Raw genomic sequence first — 16,668 nt, 5'->3', positions numbered from 1 at the left:
TGAAAATCAAGTCCTTCTTGAATTAAAGCAATACGTTGAAAGACATGGATTCACATTGAATGAAAATGTTGGACTGCCTGAGCACCATACAAAGAACAGTATACTTCAAAGGTCTCGCATCATCAAACACAAAATAGACGAACTAGAAGCTCATATCGCCAATACAGAGAATCTTTTAAATGAGGAGCAGGCGCAAACAGAATGTTATTATGTTTTAAGTGCAACACATAGATGTAATTAACAGTGACCCGAGTAGTGTCCAACATTTTATTTTATTTTGTACACCAAGGATCAAATGAGGTCACACACTCAACAGATCAAAGGATAATGAACACACTGTAGCTCCCTTCAGAGACTTCTTTTAACCTGAGTAACATTTCAGCAGAAAGAACTTCTTCAGACCATAGTCCTCTTCATACAGCTCTTGCCTCCCTATTGTATAATGAGTAGCTAGTTGTGAATAAGTGAATGACTTCAGGCATAGTCTAGGAAAAAAGCATCATTCAACTTTTGAAAGTCGTTATTTTATTTTCATAATTAAAATGAACAGAAAAGGTTAGTCAAAAAATGACGACTCTCGCGGATTAACGCATGCAAGCACACAAATACATATTCATACTCACAAAAGCTAGCACCTTGAGAGAAAAGAGAATATGAGAGACAAAGAGGCTGGTTTTGAGGTAATTGGCAGAGGAGGTGGGTGATGTTGGCAGGGTGTAAATCAAAGGGTAATTGCTTGTTTCTTTCATTTTTAGAAATGCATGTCAAGTCATTATTCTATGCCTGTGGAATTTTGCGATTGTTTTGTGCTTGCATTGTTTGCTTGCATTCTTAACATCTTAAAATCGAGCCCCTATCAAGGACCATTATGCAGATTTGGTAGAAACTGAGGAAGTTATCTTTCAAGAATATGAGAGTTTGCATGATTATGTAGGTGAATAGAGTAGCTTTATCATTGTGTAACACACAGATGGTTAGTCAGAAGTGTAAGTCAGAAATGTGCTTTCCCTGCACCACTGCCTTGAATTAGTTCTGCCTCGCTGGAGGACGCTCACAGGCACAAGTCAAACAACCTGCTTCCCCATCGCTTCTGTCTGCACCATCAGGCCATGCTTCAGGAAGACGAAGTGCGATATCACAGTAATGCTGGGAGACTAAGGGCTTTTGCTGTGATATTTGTGACGCTGTGAACTCTGGATCAACTAGTGAAACTTTTCTTTCTTTGCACTCTGCCAAGCCAAGTGCGGCTGTGACTATAATATCCACCAAACACTTAACCACTGACTAAAAATAACCTGTTTGCATGGAAGCACGTCAAAAAGAAGAAGGAAAAAAAAGACAAAACTAAATGTGGTGCAGTCAGTGTCATCAACAAACAAATCTATGGCACTTCGAACAGACCACAGATGATGAAAAACTATCTTTGGAGAAAATTACAAACACCGTTACACTAATTCTACTGGCACTGGTCACTGGACAGTATGAGAAGCGTTTCTCAGTGTAAAACCCAATCCATTTATATCCATATTCACCAAACGAACTATACAGAATAGTGCAGAACCTGGCAGGCGTGTACTGTAATAATCTAGTACATCTAATGTAATAATCTAGTTGACCTATAGTAGATAGTAAGTCGCAATATGCAGAATTCTTTTTGCGCAACATCGCCGTCTGAATGCTTGCTCGCTGGCAGTGCAGATGCACTGTAATAGTGACATGCTTTTTTCTTTTTTCCTCCTAAAGTTGGCCAATAATCATATTCTAACAGTCCAGTTCAATTTCCCGCTGAGAACTGACGGGAAGATCACATGTAATAGCGCAGTCGCACAAGTGGCTGCAGTGGTGGCAGTGAGGTGAACATTCTAAAGTGCAGTACTATATAATGCTGAAAAATATACTAAACGGAAATGGCACTTAGAAATATGAATGAGTCTACTTTACAAAGTATTTCTAAAATAAATAAAAAATCCATCTGAACTAAAAAGATAAAATAAATGAACACAATGCTTCTCTGCAGTCTAGAACGGTAGAGGTGGGTGTTATGATGCAGTACCTCACAGGGAGACTTAATTAGTTACGCCCCGATCTGCTAAACCTTAAATCAGCGTGTACAAGTTTAAAATGCTTGATGTGTTTGGAAGAGGCCTCCTCTCCTCCTCTCAGGGGATACATACATGTTTTGCACATCTATTTGCCAAAGGATTTAACTGAGTCCACACTCCAAAGCCCTGACACCACAGCTGTCCTCTGGGACTTTACTTCATGGCCACATGCGGCAAGGATTTGCAGGTCCAAATGCATTGCATTAAAATATCCTGTGCGATAAATGTCAGGTAAAAGTACAGTCAAATTAGGCAATGCATGAGAAAGAATTGATTGATAGTTAAAGCTATCCCTCTTTCTACTGCCTTTTCTGTACATTCATCATTTTAATGCAGATGGTCTTACTCCATTCTAGTGACTAATGGCGGCGAATGGTTGGTTTAGTTGCTTCTCTGACATTCATGATAGGTTAAAGTGCTTACAAGGACTTTGGAGTCTGGATGACAGAAATAGGCTGCCATGCTCAATCTGACAGGGATTTGTCCAAACCTCTACTTATCCTACAGGAGAAAACAAGGTTTCAACTCCAACTTTTCAACTTTTCAGACAAACTTACTTTCCAAATATTGTCACATGAAAGGTTTTGGGATTCAGGCCTACTGCATTCAGTTAAAACAGGAAAATGTGCCAGAGAGAAATTCACTTTGTTTCAGTTCCATTCAAGGGTATGAAATAGGCCTATAGATATAGAGCTTTAAGAAAAACACAAATATAGCACAAATATATAACAGATAGAATATAGCAATACGTATAATATAATTATATACAAATAAAGTACAATAGATTACAAAATGATAATTTCCCATACACTGCTACTGGCTGGCCGTCAGTTCCGAAGGCTGCCACTGGGAGCAGTAGGGAGGCCTGCAGGCACCTTCCCGCAGGCTGCAGCCGTTACCTCCTCACAGTTTTTGATGATGTCGTGATGACACCCCATATCTCCATATTAATGTTATCCCCACATGGACACATGGGGATCCCTGATGTCAGGGACGTGCTGGCCATTGGGAAAAGCGGGACAACTCCCGAACGGCCGGTTCATTCCCGGCCGATCCAGGCCGGCCATTAGGAAAAAATATTAAAAATAAAATGACGGCCTTCGTTCCATTTTGGGGGCTGGGCGGCCAACAAAGTAAATCGTCAGTCGGGCAGTAACCTCGTATCTCCAAGTTTCAAATGTATACATTTGTTCGCAAAGCAAAGCCCTGCTTCATCATACAAGGCCGTTGCACAAAAGTAGTGAAAACAGCAGATCTACAAGCACACAGCACACAACGCCTCGCGGTGCGAGGCGTTGTGTGCTTGTAGATCGGCTGTTTTCACTAGTTTAAATCATTTTTAAAATGATAAATACAAAACAAACGGTTTTGGACATACAAGGTTTCCACCCGCCGACAACGACGAAATATAACTCATGTTAGTAATTGGCCCACTGGCTTGTCACTTGTCATGATCTGAAATGGCAAATCTTGAGTAGCAGCAGCGCTATAGAGAGAGATCTCTCTCTATAGCGCGCAATGAGGGCCTCTCCAACTCTTTTTTCCTGGGCTGAATCAGGGGCCCAGCATGTCCCTGCCTGATGTCATAAAAAAACAGCTGTCGTATTCCTATCCTATCCCATATCAAAGATGCAGTTTGACCGGATAAGTTAACAGCATTGTTACATTTTCTGTGCTTTGACTTGCCATATATTTGCCTTCCACATATGGCTATAGGGAAACACACACCAGACGCGGAGGCGGCGCTGAGGTGGCGCGCCAAAACATACAGCCCCATTATTTTCAATGCATTAACCCACACTGGCGGCGTCAGACTCGCGCAGCCGCGGGTCTGCCGCCTCACCTGCCGCGACGATACGCAGCTGTTCTATTTTTCCAGTGTTGCCGCACGGTGAACATGTTCTCCCATGGTTCTCCCCACTGGGGGAAATGGATGTGCTGTGTGGCAGCGCGCCGCATCCAGTTGGGGTTACCGCGCGGCACTTCATGTGCGTCGTTACCGCGACGCGACGCTGCGAAGCTGCCCGTGTCCAGTGTGTGCTCCCCTTCTGTCATCATGGCTTGCCCTGTGGCATAGCGGTGACGTCGCGGTACTGCCTTTAAAAGGCCTGTCAGTGATTTAGTTGTCAGCTGGCCAGTCTTTGTCTGCAGTGTGAGAGCGAGCTCCAGTAACTTCATTTGATTTAACCTAAACTCAGGTGCAGAAGGAGCTGGAGGAGAGGAAAGTAGACGAGGAGGCAGGGGCGTCACAGGGAGGGGGGGGGGGGGGGGGGGGAGTTCTACTGAGTTACTAGGGCTCAAAGTGGAGGGGCCCTAATTATTTGATACTTTAGCTATTGAAAACACAAAATAATGCGTAATAATGCGTTCCCAGTCTAAGTGGGTTAAACCCCCTCCCCCTATGAAGAACATTCATGGGGGGCCCGCAGTGAATCCTTGTACCCAGGGCCCAGAATTTGGTGCGACACCCCTGGCACCCAGACTTAGACACATGAATGTAAGCTAAATGTCAGGTGCACTGGTGCAACAATAACCAATGAAAGTTTTTAGTTGCGGGACAGTGTCGTGGGTGAATGTCCAGATAAATTTGGTGTACTCTGGAGCCCCGTTTTATATGTGTGTACGTGTTTGTGTGTGCAATCTTAAGTACACTGCGTGGGATCAGGATGTGTTTAAATAATATAGTACATGTGTGCTGGATGCTATGTGTGACATGTGTGTGAGACTACTGGTATGGAGAATCATCTTCTTGCCTCTCCTTTGCAGGGAGTGCATACAGAGAGTGCATGGATAATGGGACGTGGGCAATGAGAAGCAATTACTCCAGCTGTGAACCCATTTTGGAGGAAAAGGTTAGTATCCAGGAGTAACTCCCTAATGCATTTCCTCCATTCTGTACTGTATGTAATCTGCTATAGCAGCAAGAGACATGCTTGCCACATTTCCACATCATTATGATAATGGTACGCAATGAAAAAGCTATCACATAATGCAAATCAAATTAACGTGATGTTCTAATCGCATAAGACTAATAAACAGCTTTTTTCCACTCATGCATAATGCAGTTGAACACTAAATGTTTACACTTTATCTTCCATTTAAACAGTTACATCTGCTAATCATAGACGAGACTCCCATATTGTATGTAATGAGTTGTGGCCTGATTACCTCACATCATGGCCCCAGATTATGTGGATCATGCTCTATTTCCATCTAATTTTAAGCTGAGACGTCTAAAGTGTGTCAATGACAGATTCCTTTTTGCACTAACATTTTACCTGCTGCATTCCTTGATGGGACAGTATACTGTATTCTCTCATTAAAACGACAAATTATGCATATTCAGCATACAACAGGCAGACATAAAATAGATAAAAAGCAGACAGACAGACAGACAGACTGATATAGACATTTCCCTTACCTATTAATGCACATTGTACACCATTGGGCAATTCACATTGCATTAAATTGGCGTGTGTTTTATTGGCATGTCCATTCCATGTAATGAAATGATTCATATTGTCTCTACAGCGGAAGTATCCCATGCATTATAAAATAGCACTGATCATCAACTACCTTGGCCACTGCATATCTGTGGGAGCTTTGGTCGTGGCCTTCATTCTCTTCTTGTGCTTAAGGCAAGTACAGAAATAGTTCCCTTCTAGATGTATCTTATACACATGTGGCCTCTTACAAATCAATCACAGAAAATCATGTAATGCCTTGGACAGCTCTGCTTGCTTATCATTAACTCGTTTATGTCAGATGAATATATCCCCCCCCCCCCCCCCCCCCCGTTAAGCACTATGTGAGCAAGACTAAGAGACAGTACATATGCCTACTGTGCATTTCAAAATCATGTTTAACCAACATGACTTTCTATTTCCTATTTGCACACCCACACACACACACACACACACACACACGCACGCACGCACGCACGCACGCACGCACGCACGCACGCACGCACGCACGCACGCGCACGCACACACACACACACACACACACACACACACACACACACACACACACACACAAACTATTTCTGGGACGGATTAAGGCGGATAAGCAGTAAATGTGCTACATACAATGCCAAAGGCTCTCATGGCTCATTTATACTTGCTTGTGCATCGTGTCTCACACTGACGCGTTGTAGATCAGCAATTTCGTGGTGAGAGACACCGGCACGCAACTACTGTACTTACAAATCAGGCCTCATGGATTGCTAAATTAGTGTTAGTATAAGTTGAGCCACTTAACCCTATTTTACACTTACACTTTAGAAATGTTTCCTTCTCTTCTGGGGATCCCTGGCATTAGATCCTTTCAAATGGGTCTACAGCAGGGGTCTTCAATGTTTTCAGGCCAAGGACCCCTTAGTTGAGAGAGAGATGAAGCAGGGACCCCCACTACCTTTTCATAGATTCCATATACTGTAGTTTCATTGTTTGACAGCACAATCATCAATTTTGGATTCATGTTAATGTAGGTTTTCAGATATTTAACCACTTGAACCGTCAATACTTAATAAACTTGACCTTTCACTGTACTAAGTCTGCTCTTTTCCCCATCCAAAGCTCTTTGCCAAAAAATAGCCGATCTACAAGCTCACAACGCCTCACAGCGCGAGGCGTTGTGAGCTTGTAGATCTGCTGTTTTTGGCTAAAGTTCTCCGAATATGGACGCTAGGGTTCAAGTGGTTAATATAAAAAAAGGGGGGGGGGGAACAGGTTTCTATCACACAACGATTTGGAGGACCCCCTGTAGTAACTCTGAGGACCCACTAGGGGTCCCGGACCCCCCTACTGCAGCAAAATACATACTATGTCAAATTTGTCAAATTTGTGTGTCCTCGACATGAAAATGTTTGAGAATCCACTGCTACAGTACACTGGTCAGTGTTGGGAGTTCTGCATCATGTAAACACATAATGTACAGTATGAGTATGACATACAGTAGGAGAAAAATGGCTTCCCTGTGAATGTCTATTGTGGCATTCTTCTTTGTTCTTTTCAGCCTTCCCTTTTCCATTTCATATTTCCCTAAACCCTTTGCGCTTCAGTGTGAAAGTAATGCAAAAGTAATATAAGTTTCCAGTCTAATATAACACATTTCTTGGCACAGAAAGCAATATTGTAAGTGATGTGTAATATACTATATCATCACTGTTTCAAATGTGTATGCTTTTCCGTAAAGTAAAGCCCTGGTTCATCACACAAGACTATTGCACAAAACTAGTGAAAATAGCTGATCTACAAGCACACAACGCCTCGCGGTGCTTGTAGATTGGCTATTTTCACTAGTTTAGATAATTTTTAAAACGATAAATACGGTTGTCCACCTGACAACGATGATATTATAGCACATTTTGAAAGTAATGCCCCCACACCATGAATACACTAATACTGTAAATAATTGTGACATCTCCCCCTCTTGACTTTCACTACAGAAGCATACGGTGTCTTCGAAACGTCATCCACTGGAACCTAATCACCACCTTCATTTTAAGGAACGTTATGTGGTTTCTGCTTCAGTTGATTGACCACAACATCCATGAGAGCAATGAGGTAACAATCCTGATTTATATGTGTTGTAACAATCCTGATTTATTAAAGTCAGTGTTCTTCTAGAATGTCGCTCACTCAAGAGTCAGAATGTTATGAAAATATTTTAGTAAGCTCAGTAAATAGGCTACTATAAATTATTCCACAGTAAATGTGACAATAAACACCTTGAGCCTTTGGATAAATGAGAATAGTGACTTGAATGACTAAGTTGCCGCTTTCTCTTTCAGCCCTGGTGTCGCTTGATTACCACAATATACAACTATTTTGTGGTGACTAACTTTTTCTGGATGTTTGTTGAAGGATGCTACCTTCACACTGCCATTGTGATGACTTATTCAACTGACAAGCTTAGAAAGTGGGTCTTTCTTTTCATTGGCTGGTGTAAGTACATCTGTTCACAATGCGTAGTTTGAGCCAGAAATGCTTTCATAAAACTTCTCTTGCAGGCCAAATGTCACACTGTTATTGGTCATTTCAAAAGCCATTATTCCTTCTGGTTCCTGTTATTTACAGGGTACAAGGGTGTCATTTGGGGATGATAGAGTGGGAATTTAAAATGTTACGTCACATGTCCGCCAAAACAGGCAAAGGAATTATTGTAGAGATTGAAAACAAAATTATGTGTCAGCTGCCTACACTTGCTACAGATGTCTGTTCAGTTTGTATTTCCCTCCAACTCCAAAACAACATTATTCCATGCTCCATCATGCGCTTGAATGCTTCAAATACCGTAAATATTGCTTGGAAATGAGGGACACATCAGCTCGTTAACACAGTGATTCTCATGCAAATTGATATGCATTTGGCTGCCAATCACCATTTGAAAAGATTTTGAGCCATTGAGGATTTGTCAACATTTTGGGTAAATACTGTAGCAGATGTGCAAGCTCAACAAGCTGTTTTGCGATGCGACACGTTGTGAACTTGTAGACTTGTCTATTTTTGAATAAAACAAAATAGGGCATACGTGTTAAAACTGTTCCTTATTTCGCTGGGGAACCACTTGAAACCCCCTATAGGACCCCTGATGGTCCCCCGGACCCCTCTTAAAGAAGCACTGGTTTAAAGGTTGGCTTGTAGGAACAGGATTGGCAGCAGTGAAGCGTGGACGATGGTCATGTTTGTGGTTATGCATGACTTCCGCACTGTGATAGAACGAGCACTGGGGAACAATATGTAGGTCATGTTAAACTGACTCACACCAAACATCTTCAGAATAAATTGCTCTCATATTGGCCCTAAAATGGAAATGGACACATTACTTTATATCAATAAAAGGGAACACGATAGCTGAAACCTTACACAACAGGAGTGTTTATTTTATGTGATTAATTGGCATTAATTCAAACTATTGTTTGTGTCATGAGTACATCCGCCCAGAACGCAAATTATTTTGTGACGATACCTCATCACCTTTGTCATGAAGCTCCATATTCTTATATTCCTGCTATTCTAATAATTCCTTTGATATCTTGGGTGACACCACCTTTAATGAGAATTGAGCACAGTCGGTGTCCATTCTTATATCACTCCTTTGTGATAGCTAATTATCATCTATTAGGACATGAAAGAAGTGGAACAGTTTAAATCTGTCTAACACTAGGGAACTGAAGATATCCAGTTGAAAAGTATGATTGGACCTCAGGTAGCCACGCAATGATTGAAGTGTGCTGTATTTAAGAGGTGTACAGGACAATACAAATGGTGCCATGGCCCTGTTAAGATAGCCTGGGTTCCAGCCCGAGAACTCCACCCCTGGAGGTGGTGGTGGTGGTAACAAAGTGTGTGAAAGAGGCTGGCAACGCCGCCAGGCTACCGTTAAGACGTCCCTGCACGTCTTAGCTGGTTACCATGGTAACCAATAGCCCCCACGCCTCCGCGGGCGGGAGTGAAGGAAAAGACTCCACTTCCGGCAACCTCCGTTCGGCCATTAATTTACATTAGTTATTATGGCAAAACTAATAATCTGGCTGATTGGGTCATCATTGTGATGTCAGGACAGGTCAGCTACCGGTATATCCATAACTGGAGTCCGTGAAGTCAGATGTAGAGGTATGGGCCAGCTCCATATATGGAGATGTCTTGGCCATACTGTATATGGAGCGTGACATGAGGCATCCGTGAGGTCAGATGTTGTAGAGGTATTGGCCATCTCCATATATGGCGATATCTTTACCATATATGGAGTGTGACATGAAGCGTGACCCATAGGCGGACGGACGGACATGATCTGCAGGTTTTCATACTAAATGCGACCTATGGTCGCAATTGCATGTCTCTAAAAATCATCTGTTAAAATGGAACCCATTATTGGTTAAATTTAGTGGGTTGGAGTTGGGTTACATGTTTCATTTAATATTGGTACCGTACTTGGTTTGCGTTGACTTTGATTTTGAAGCAATTGAGTCCAGATTGTGTACATAGACTGCCTTTGCCATACCTAGTTTAGAGCTGTTACTGCTTAAAATTAATATTTTTTTGCAGATTAAATGCCTTTCAATGTATAGCCTACTGTATGTAATGTGTAATTCCTCTCTACAAAAACATAAATTATTCCTATTCATTTCAGGCATTCCATGTCCTATCATTATTGGTTGGGCTATTGGCAAGCTATATTATGAGAATGAACAGTAAGCATTCACTCTAATTATCCATTGATATTCAACAATTCAAATTAAACACAAAACCTAATGGGATATTCATATACAATTATTCTTTACACCAACAGATGCTGGTTTGGCAAGGAGCCTGGAAAGTATATTGACTACATTTACCAAGGGCCAGTTATTCTTGTCCTTCTGGTGAGCAATAACAAGAGGAATCAATTCAACGTTTTGGTGTCCACCACACACTGGAATTACAATATCCCCTGTTTGTTTCCAGCTGGAGACCTGCTGGAAAAGTACTGTACATTTAATGTACTTTGTCAACAGTATCATAATAATTTACTTTGGGATTATACATTGGTGAAAGCATTGATGAGACCTTTACTAACAAGTGCTATACTGTATTTACTGTAAACAGTTTAAACCGTTAAATGGTTCATATTACTGTATGTTGTTTACTTTCTCATTGTGCACATGCCAGTCTCAGTAATAGTTTGATGATTGATACCTTGTAAAGCCCCTCCCTTCAATCAGAGCTGATCATGAATGTAGTTTGGTGTATTCACTACAGACATTTGCTGTCAGGTTCATTTAACAACACATTCTCTGCCAGCTAATCAAAATCATCTTTCGGATCAGACTGCTGGACTTTTCTTACCTTTTAACATGGGCGCGTGCGCGTGTCCATGGTGCATGCAGTGCACCACACGTGTGCAGTGCATGCCGTTCACAGCTTTCAAACAATAAAATCTGCATGGAAATCCGTGCCTCCGTTCCCGAGTTAGCTTCAGCTGTGTTTACACATTAAGCAAACGCAAATAGGATCAAGAAGTCGATAATCGGTTATGTCCCACCTACCAGTAATGCGTTTCCGTATCCTCTTCCGCCGGAAACCGGAAGAACTTTTTTTAGGGCACTTAAGAACCGAAAATCAAATCAGATTCTTTTGTTATGAAATAAAAAAAATGTAAATCTCAGGAAACTCGGGTTTGGCAGCATGGAACTACTATAAAAACTCGGGAAACTCGGGCTATGGCAGGGAATGAGTTTTAATAGTAATAGAAGTTTCAGAAATTAATTAAAAGGTTAACTTTTATACTTTTTCTTTCTTTTACAGATCAATTTTGTTTTCCTCTTCAACATTGTGCGAATTCTTATGACCAAACTGAGAGCTTCTACAACATCTGAAACAATTCAGTACAGGTGAGTTCCTAATGCAGATGATTGCAGCAATAGTAAAAGAAACAACTTTTTCCCCATATATTCGTTGTCGAAGAAAAATCAGACGGCAAATATAAAGGCCCTTTATAAACCAAACAAACATTAGACATTTAGACAACAAACAAACATTCGTTTTGAATGTAGTTAAACCATTTAATATAATGTGGCCCAATACTCATTATTATAATAATTACTATTTTTGTTATACCTTGCTATTATATTTTGTAATTTTTTATTCAACTCATTTGCTGCCCTTTTTTTTCAACTTGGTGTCCATATTTTGGGCATGTCTATGTGTAGGCAAACATATTCAAACAATTCAAAATTAATTCAACCTTTTCAAAAAATATATCTATAGCTCACAAACTATAGATCAGCTATTTTCCATATTTGTTGTATGTTGAAGGGGAGCGTTTCGCTGTTTCTATGTGTATCTTTTCGACACCCAAACCTAACCCTTACCCTAAATCTAACCTCCGTGGGGTGAGTTGCTAACCCTCCCGACGCTCCGTTGTCGAAATGATGGTCGTTCGAAAGAGCGAGATTTCCCCATGTTGTAGTACTGTACTGTAGGGCTTAAAAGGATGTTGTTTGTTTTTTTAAACCTGGGCCCTATTTTTTATCATTTTGACTGTAAATGTAGGGTATGGTAGCTGTGAATTTGTTTTCAAATAGGTCCATTCATTCGCTTCCCGAATGTCCTTTCTTTCCAAAAATAGGCTCACATTATTGTATTCTGAAAACATTGTTCCAGTTGTCTCCGGGCTTGTCTGTCATTCTGGCATTCCATGGTAATCGACTGGTGTTGCTGGAAGGGGGTATAGAGGTTCTGGGCAGAGGAGATTGTATTTGTATTAAAAAAATTACATGTTTTCATCCGGTTTGTCTATACAAACACAATTGGCTGGTGTTTGGGAGAAGGAAGCCAGGGGGGAGGGTGATATTGTCATTGCAAGTAATCCTACGGGCGACCGGCACCTGTCAGCAGGGAGTGTTGTGCAGGAGGAGTAGGACGAAGGCTCTATGTCCTCCCGGTGGGGACTCCTCAGTGGCAGGTGAGTCAGTAGGATACAACAGCAGTGACAACACAGAAATATGTGTGTGGAGCAAGGAATCCATTGGCTTAATGACTAAATTGTGGAGAAAAAGGGATAAAAAGAAAAGGGTTAGTTTGAATAATTGAATTGCCCATCCTTAAAGTGATACGCCCGGAAGCAAACGAATGGACCAATTACAATATTCTTTTACATCCACCCTCCGTTTGTGGTCCAAATGATCCAATAATAGGACCCAGGATTTAAAAAAGAGTAATTCTAGAGCAATTTACTGTTCAACTGCATTGCACAATAATATGCGAGCATACACGACCAATAGACAGATTTGTGCCATTGCTGATATTCTGGCTTCCAATTCAGACATCAGGCAATATCCATCCATATCAATGTGGTGATATGAGACTAGATATTGTCTGGGATTGTCTCTGTCCTTCCATTCTCCACTTTGTTACCAAATCTCGAAGCGAAGGTATCTCGAACATTTCTAATAGGATTGACATAAACCCCAGAGGATGTCCTACACACTGACTTTGACCTACACAGACCTGCGGTTGAAATGTGTGTTATATATTGTCATATTGTATTAACATACAGTACTCTATTACCATACAGATTGATTAAAATAATGTTTTATTCATTAAAATAAGTCCCGGATTGTATCTTTTAAAACTCATTTTGATAACTGACTTAATGATCAAGTGGAATCTAAGCACAGTTTCATCATTCACACCAAATGTTTTATATCTCTGTCTTCACAGAAAAGCAGTGAAAGCGACGTTGGTGTTACTACCCCTGTTGGGAATCACTTACATGCTCTTCTTTGTGAATCCAGGGGAGGATGACATTTCCCAAATAGTTTTCATCTATTTCAATTCCTTTTTGCAATCGTTTCAGGTGAGAATAATGAAGGCTAAAGCATTGATCAAATCAGATTTATTTTTGGGGCTTTTATGCCTTCATTGATAGGACAGTAGACTGACAGGAAATGGGGAGAGAGGTGGGGAGTGACACGTAGCAAAGGTCATCAAACCTGCGACACACTGTCAGGCATCAGAGCCTATGTTGTATGCACCTGGACCACTAGGCCAGCAGGCGACCCAGAATCATATACATCAGGGGTCTTCAATGTTTTCAGGCCAGGGACCCCTTAGTTGAGAGAGAGATGAAGCAGGGACCCCCACAACATAATTCCTTTTAGCCCTGGACCATTCTCGTCTTTGACAGTTTGTTCATGTGCCTAATTGTTCGTGGAAAGAAGCTCTTTTACAGTCTGTTGCTAGTAGCTTTGAGACTGCATAGTCGTTTTCCATGCGGCAACATCTTGAACAGACTGTGGTTGGGATGGTGTAGATCTTTGATGATTCCCTGGGCTTTTTTGACACAGCGTTCGTCGTACAAGGCTTGGATGGGGGGGAGATCGTATCTGCTGATGCGTTCGGCTGTCCGCACAACCCTCTGCAGTGCTTTGCGGTTGAGGTCAGTGCAGCTGCCATACCAGGCAGTGAAGCAGCCAGTCAGGATGCTCTCCGTGGTGCCCCTGTAGAAAGCTCGTAGGACTTTGGGACCCATCCCAGCTTTCTTCAGTTTCCTGAGGAAGTAGAGGCGTTGTTGTGCTTTCTTGACCACCTTTTCTGTCTGCACTGCCCAGGTCAGATCCTCAGTGATGTGCACTCCCAGGAATTTGAACTCTTTGACTCTCTCCACTGCAGCACCCCCGATCTGGATGGATGTGTGGACTTTAGGAGGCCTCCTGTAATCAAAGATAATCTCTTTTGTTTTGTCTACATTGAGAGATAGATTGTTCTCCTGGCACCATGCTTCCAGATTCTCCACTTCTCTCCTGTAGGCTGTTTCATCATCATTGGTGATCAGGCCTATGACTGTGGTGTCGTCCGCAAACTTGATCACTTGGTTGGAGCTGAACCTGACAGGGGAGTTTCCCCGGTTGGACGTAGCGCGTGGAAGGAAAGAAATTCCAACCAGTTTCGTTCCCCCACTGACCAGGGAGAGACAGTATAGAGACCAGGATTACCGCATGTTTTATGAGGGTACCTACCCTAGGCAACATGGGGAGAACATGCAAACTCCACACAGAAAGGCCATTTTGCCAACCCCACCTAGGGCACTGACGACGCAGAGGAGAGTACACGGCCCCAGTGCCCAGAGCATCCCCAGCAGGAATTGAACCCAGGACCTTCTAGTTGTGAGGCGACAGGGCTACCGACTGCACCGTCACTGTGTTTTCTTGTATAATATCCATGAGTTGGGGTCCCTGTTTTATTAACATCATTTGGGCCTCAGAGAAACACGCTGTGCTGCGTAACTCGACAGATGATTTAGGATGATTTGCCAAACAGCTTAAACTTAAAATATAATGCTAATGGTTGTAAACCACATATTCTAATGTTGCTTTATCCAAATAATAATAATAATGATAAGGGTAATCTAACATATAATTAGAGAGAGAGGTCAGTCAGTCAGTCAGTCAGTCAGTAGGTCACAAAATGCATTATCTATTCACTCGCTTCAGCGACTGATCTCAAATTTAACATGGCATTGGTCATTAGCATTATACACACGGTGACGGAGCCCGAATTTCATTTTTCCCAAATTCTAGCGATTTATTAGCGTTTCTTCACTCTACAGCTCTACAGCCTGTTGTCAGGGTTACGGTCCGTTCCTCCAGGCCATGGGATCTGTAGCCCCGGGCCCACACACACCTCTCTCACAGTTAGGAATGTTGCAGTCTCTCTCTCTCTCTCTCTCTCTCTCTCTCTCTCTCTCTCTCTCTCTCTCTGCATGGGTCACGCATGCAACGGGTGATGTGTGTCTCATCTTCCAACGGGTATAGAAGACTTATGTGGAGCAAATACATCCTCATACTTCTATTCACCTAATTTTGCTGTTAAATTATTTGTATCCATCATAAATATACACTCCTCCATGGGCTGTTCCTTACATTATGATGCTCCCACATATTCTCACGCACGCACCATGCAGTTACAGTTACTTTCCCCAAAACCCACACTCTGCACATATTTTGCAGCACATATATTCGAACGGGTAAGGTCTAGTAATAATAATAATTGTAATAATAATAATAATTTAAGATTTAATCTGTCAATGACCGGAACAGAAACTATGGGTATTCTATCTTCCATTTTAAAAACTGCACAGCAAAACCCTGATAATTAATTTGACTTCTTAATTGTTAATGTATTGTGTCTTATTTTTAGGGCTTCTTCGTGTCAGTATTTTACTGCTTCCTCAATGGAGAGGTGAGTCAATCAGTGTCAAACTTTGCATGCCCACTCCCATTGGCCTCATGGTAGTGCTATATATATATAGTGCCTTTTAAACGTAGGTCATACAACATTCTCCTCTGGATTTCCCCCTGCTTTGTTGAATAGGTCAGGCCCATTTCTACTAAACTAGCTATTCTGCCCTAAATGTTCTTTTGTCACTACTAGAGATTTTGTCCAAAAGTTGGTACACATAGTCGTGATGAATCTTATATGGTGCCTTTATATACCTGTAGTACTGTATATCACACACACACACACACACACACACACACACACACACACACACACACACACACACACACACACACACACATGCAAAAAAACATAATTGTGTTTTTGTAGTCATTTTAAGATTACATATCATCATGACTGTCAAGGGGCCAAAAGTGGCAGTAGTAACTTCCCATTTATCTTTTAGGTGCGCTCTGCCACAAGAAAAAGATGGCATCGCTGGCAGGACAATCACACGCTTCGAGTGCGAGTGGCACGAGCCATGTCCATCCCTACATCACCCACAAGGATTAGCTTCCACAGCATCAAACAGACCACAGGTGTGTGAGGAGACCTTCATTCCTATTTGGAAAAAGAAACAGATGAGTGCATACAAATGCATTGGACCTTCACGTTGCTTCATTGTTTTGTCCAGTACAAAACAGCAAAGTGATTTGTACAGGAGACTGATTTCCAGAAATCACATTCAAGTCCATGATGTCTCCAGCATGACGCACTACGAGACTGGATGATTGGTGTGTTTGTTGGAGCAGATGGATTTCATACTGTAGAGTGGCTTTGGAGAGAGCCTTGTACAAGAC

General features: G+C 41.8%; 1 protein-coding gene across 1 annotated transcript in view; it reads left to right on the top strand.

Annotated features, from left to right (window-relative positions):
• LOC308285442 (corticotropin-releasing factor receptor 2) overlaps window positions 1-16,415 on the top strand; it is a gene marked incomplete at both ends in the record, with an annotated part of 36,436 nt that extends 20,021 nt beyond the window's left edge. Inside the window, 10 exons of the mRNA XM_080726208.1 lie at window positions 4,869-4,954; window positions 5,634-5,740; window positions 7,552-7,669; window positions 7,897-8,050; window positions 10,239-10,299; window positions 10,398-10,470; window positions 11,393-11,478; window positions 13,310-13,445; window positions 15,788-15,829; window positions 16,275-16,415. Of these exons, the coding sequence (XP_080582334.1) occupies window positions 4,869-4,954; window positions 5,634-5,740; window positions 7,552-7,669; window positions 7,897-8,050; window positions 10,239-10,299; window positions 10,398-10,470; window positions 11,393-11,478; window positions 13,310-13,445; window positions 15,788-15,829; window positions 16,275-16,415 (1,004 nt within the window). The remainder of the gene's footprint in view (window positions 1-4,868; window positions 4,955-5,633; window positions 5,741-7,551; window positions 7,670-7,896; window positions 8,051-10,238; window positions 10,300-10,397; window positions 10,471-11,392; window positions 11,479-13,309; window positions 13,446-15,787; window positions 15,830-16,274) is intronic.
• Window positions 16,416-16,668: the final 253 nt, after the last annotated feature.

The sequence above is a fragment of the Nannobrachium achirus genome, assembly GCF_963921795.1.
Source record: "Nannobrachium achirus genome assembly, chromosome: 5".
Lineage (NCBI taxonomy): Eukaryota > Metazoa > Chordata > Actinopteri > Myctophiformes > Myctophidae > Nannobrachium > Nannobrachium achirus.
The sequence above is the reverse complement of the archived record's forward strand: the minus strand, read 5'-3'. Positions and strand labels throughout refer to the sequence as shown.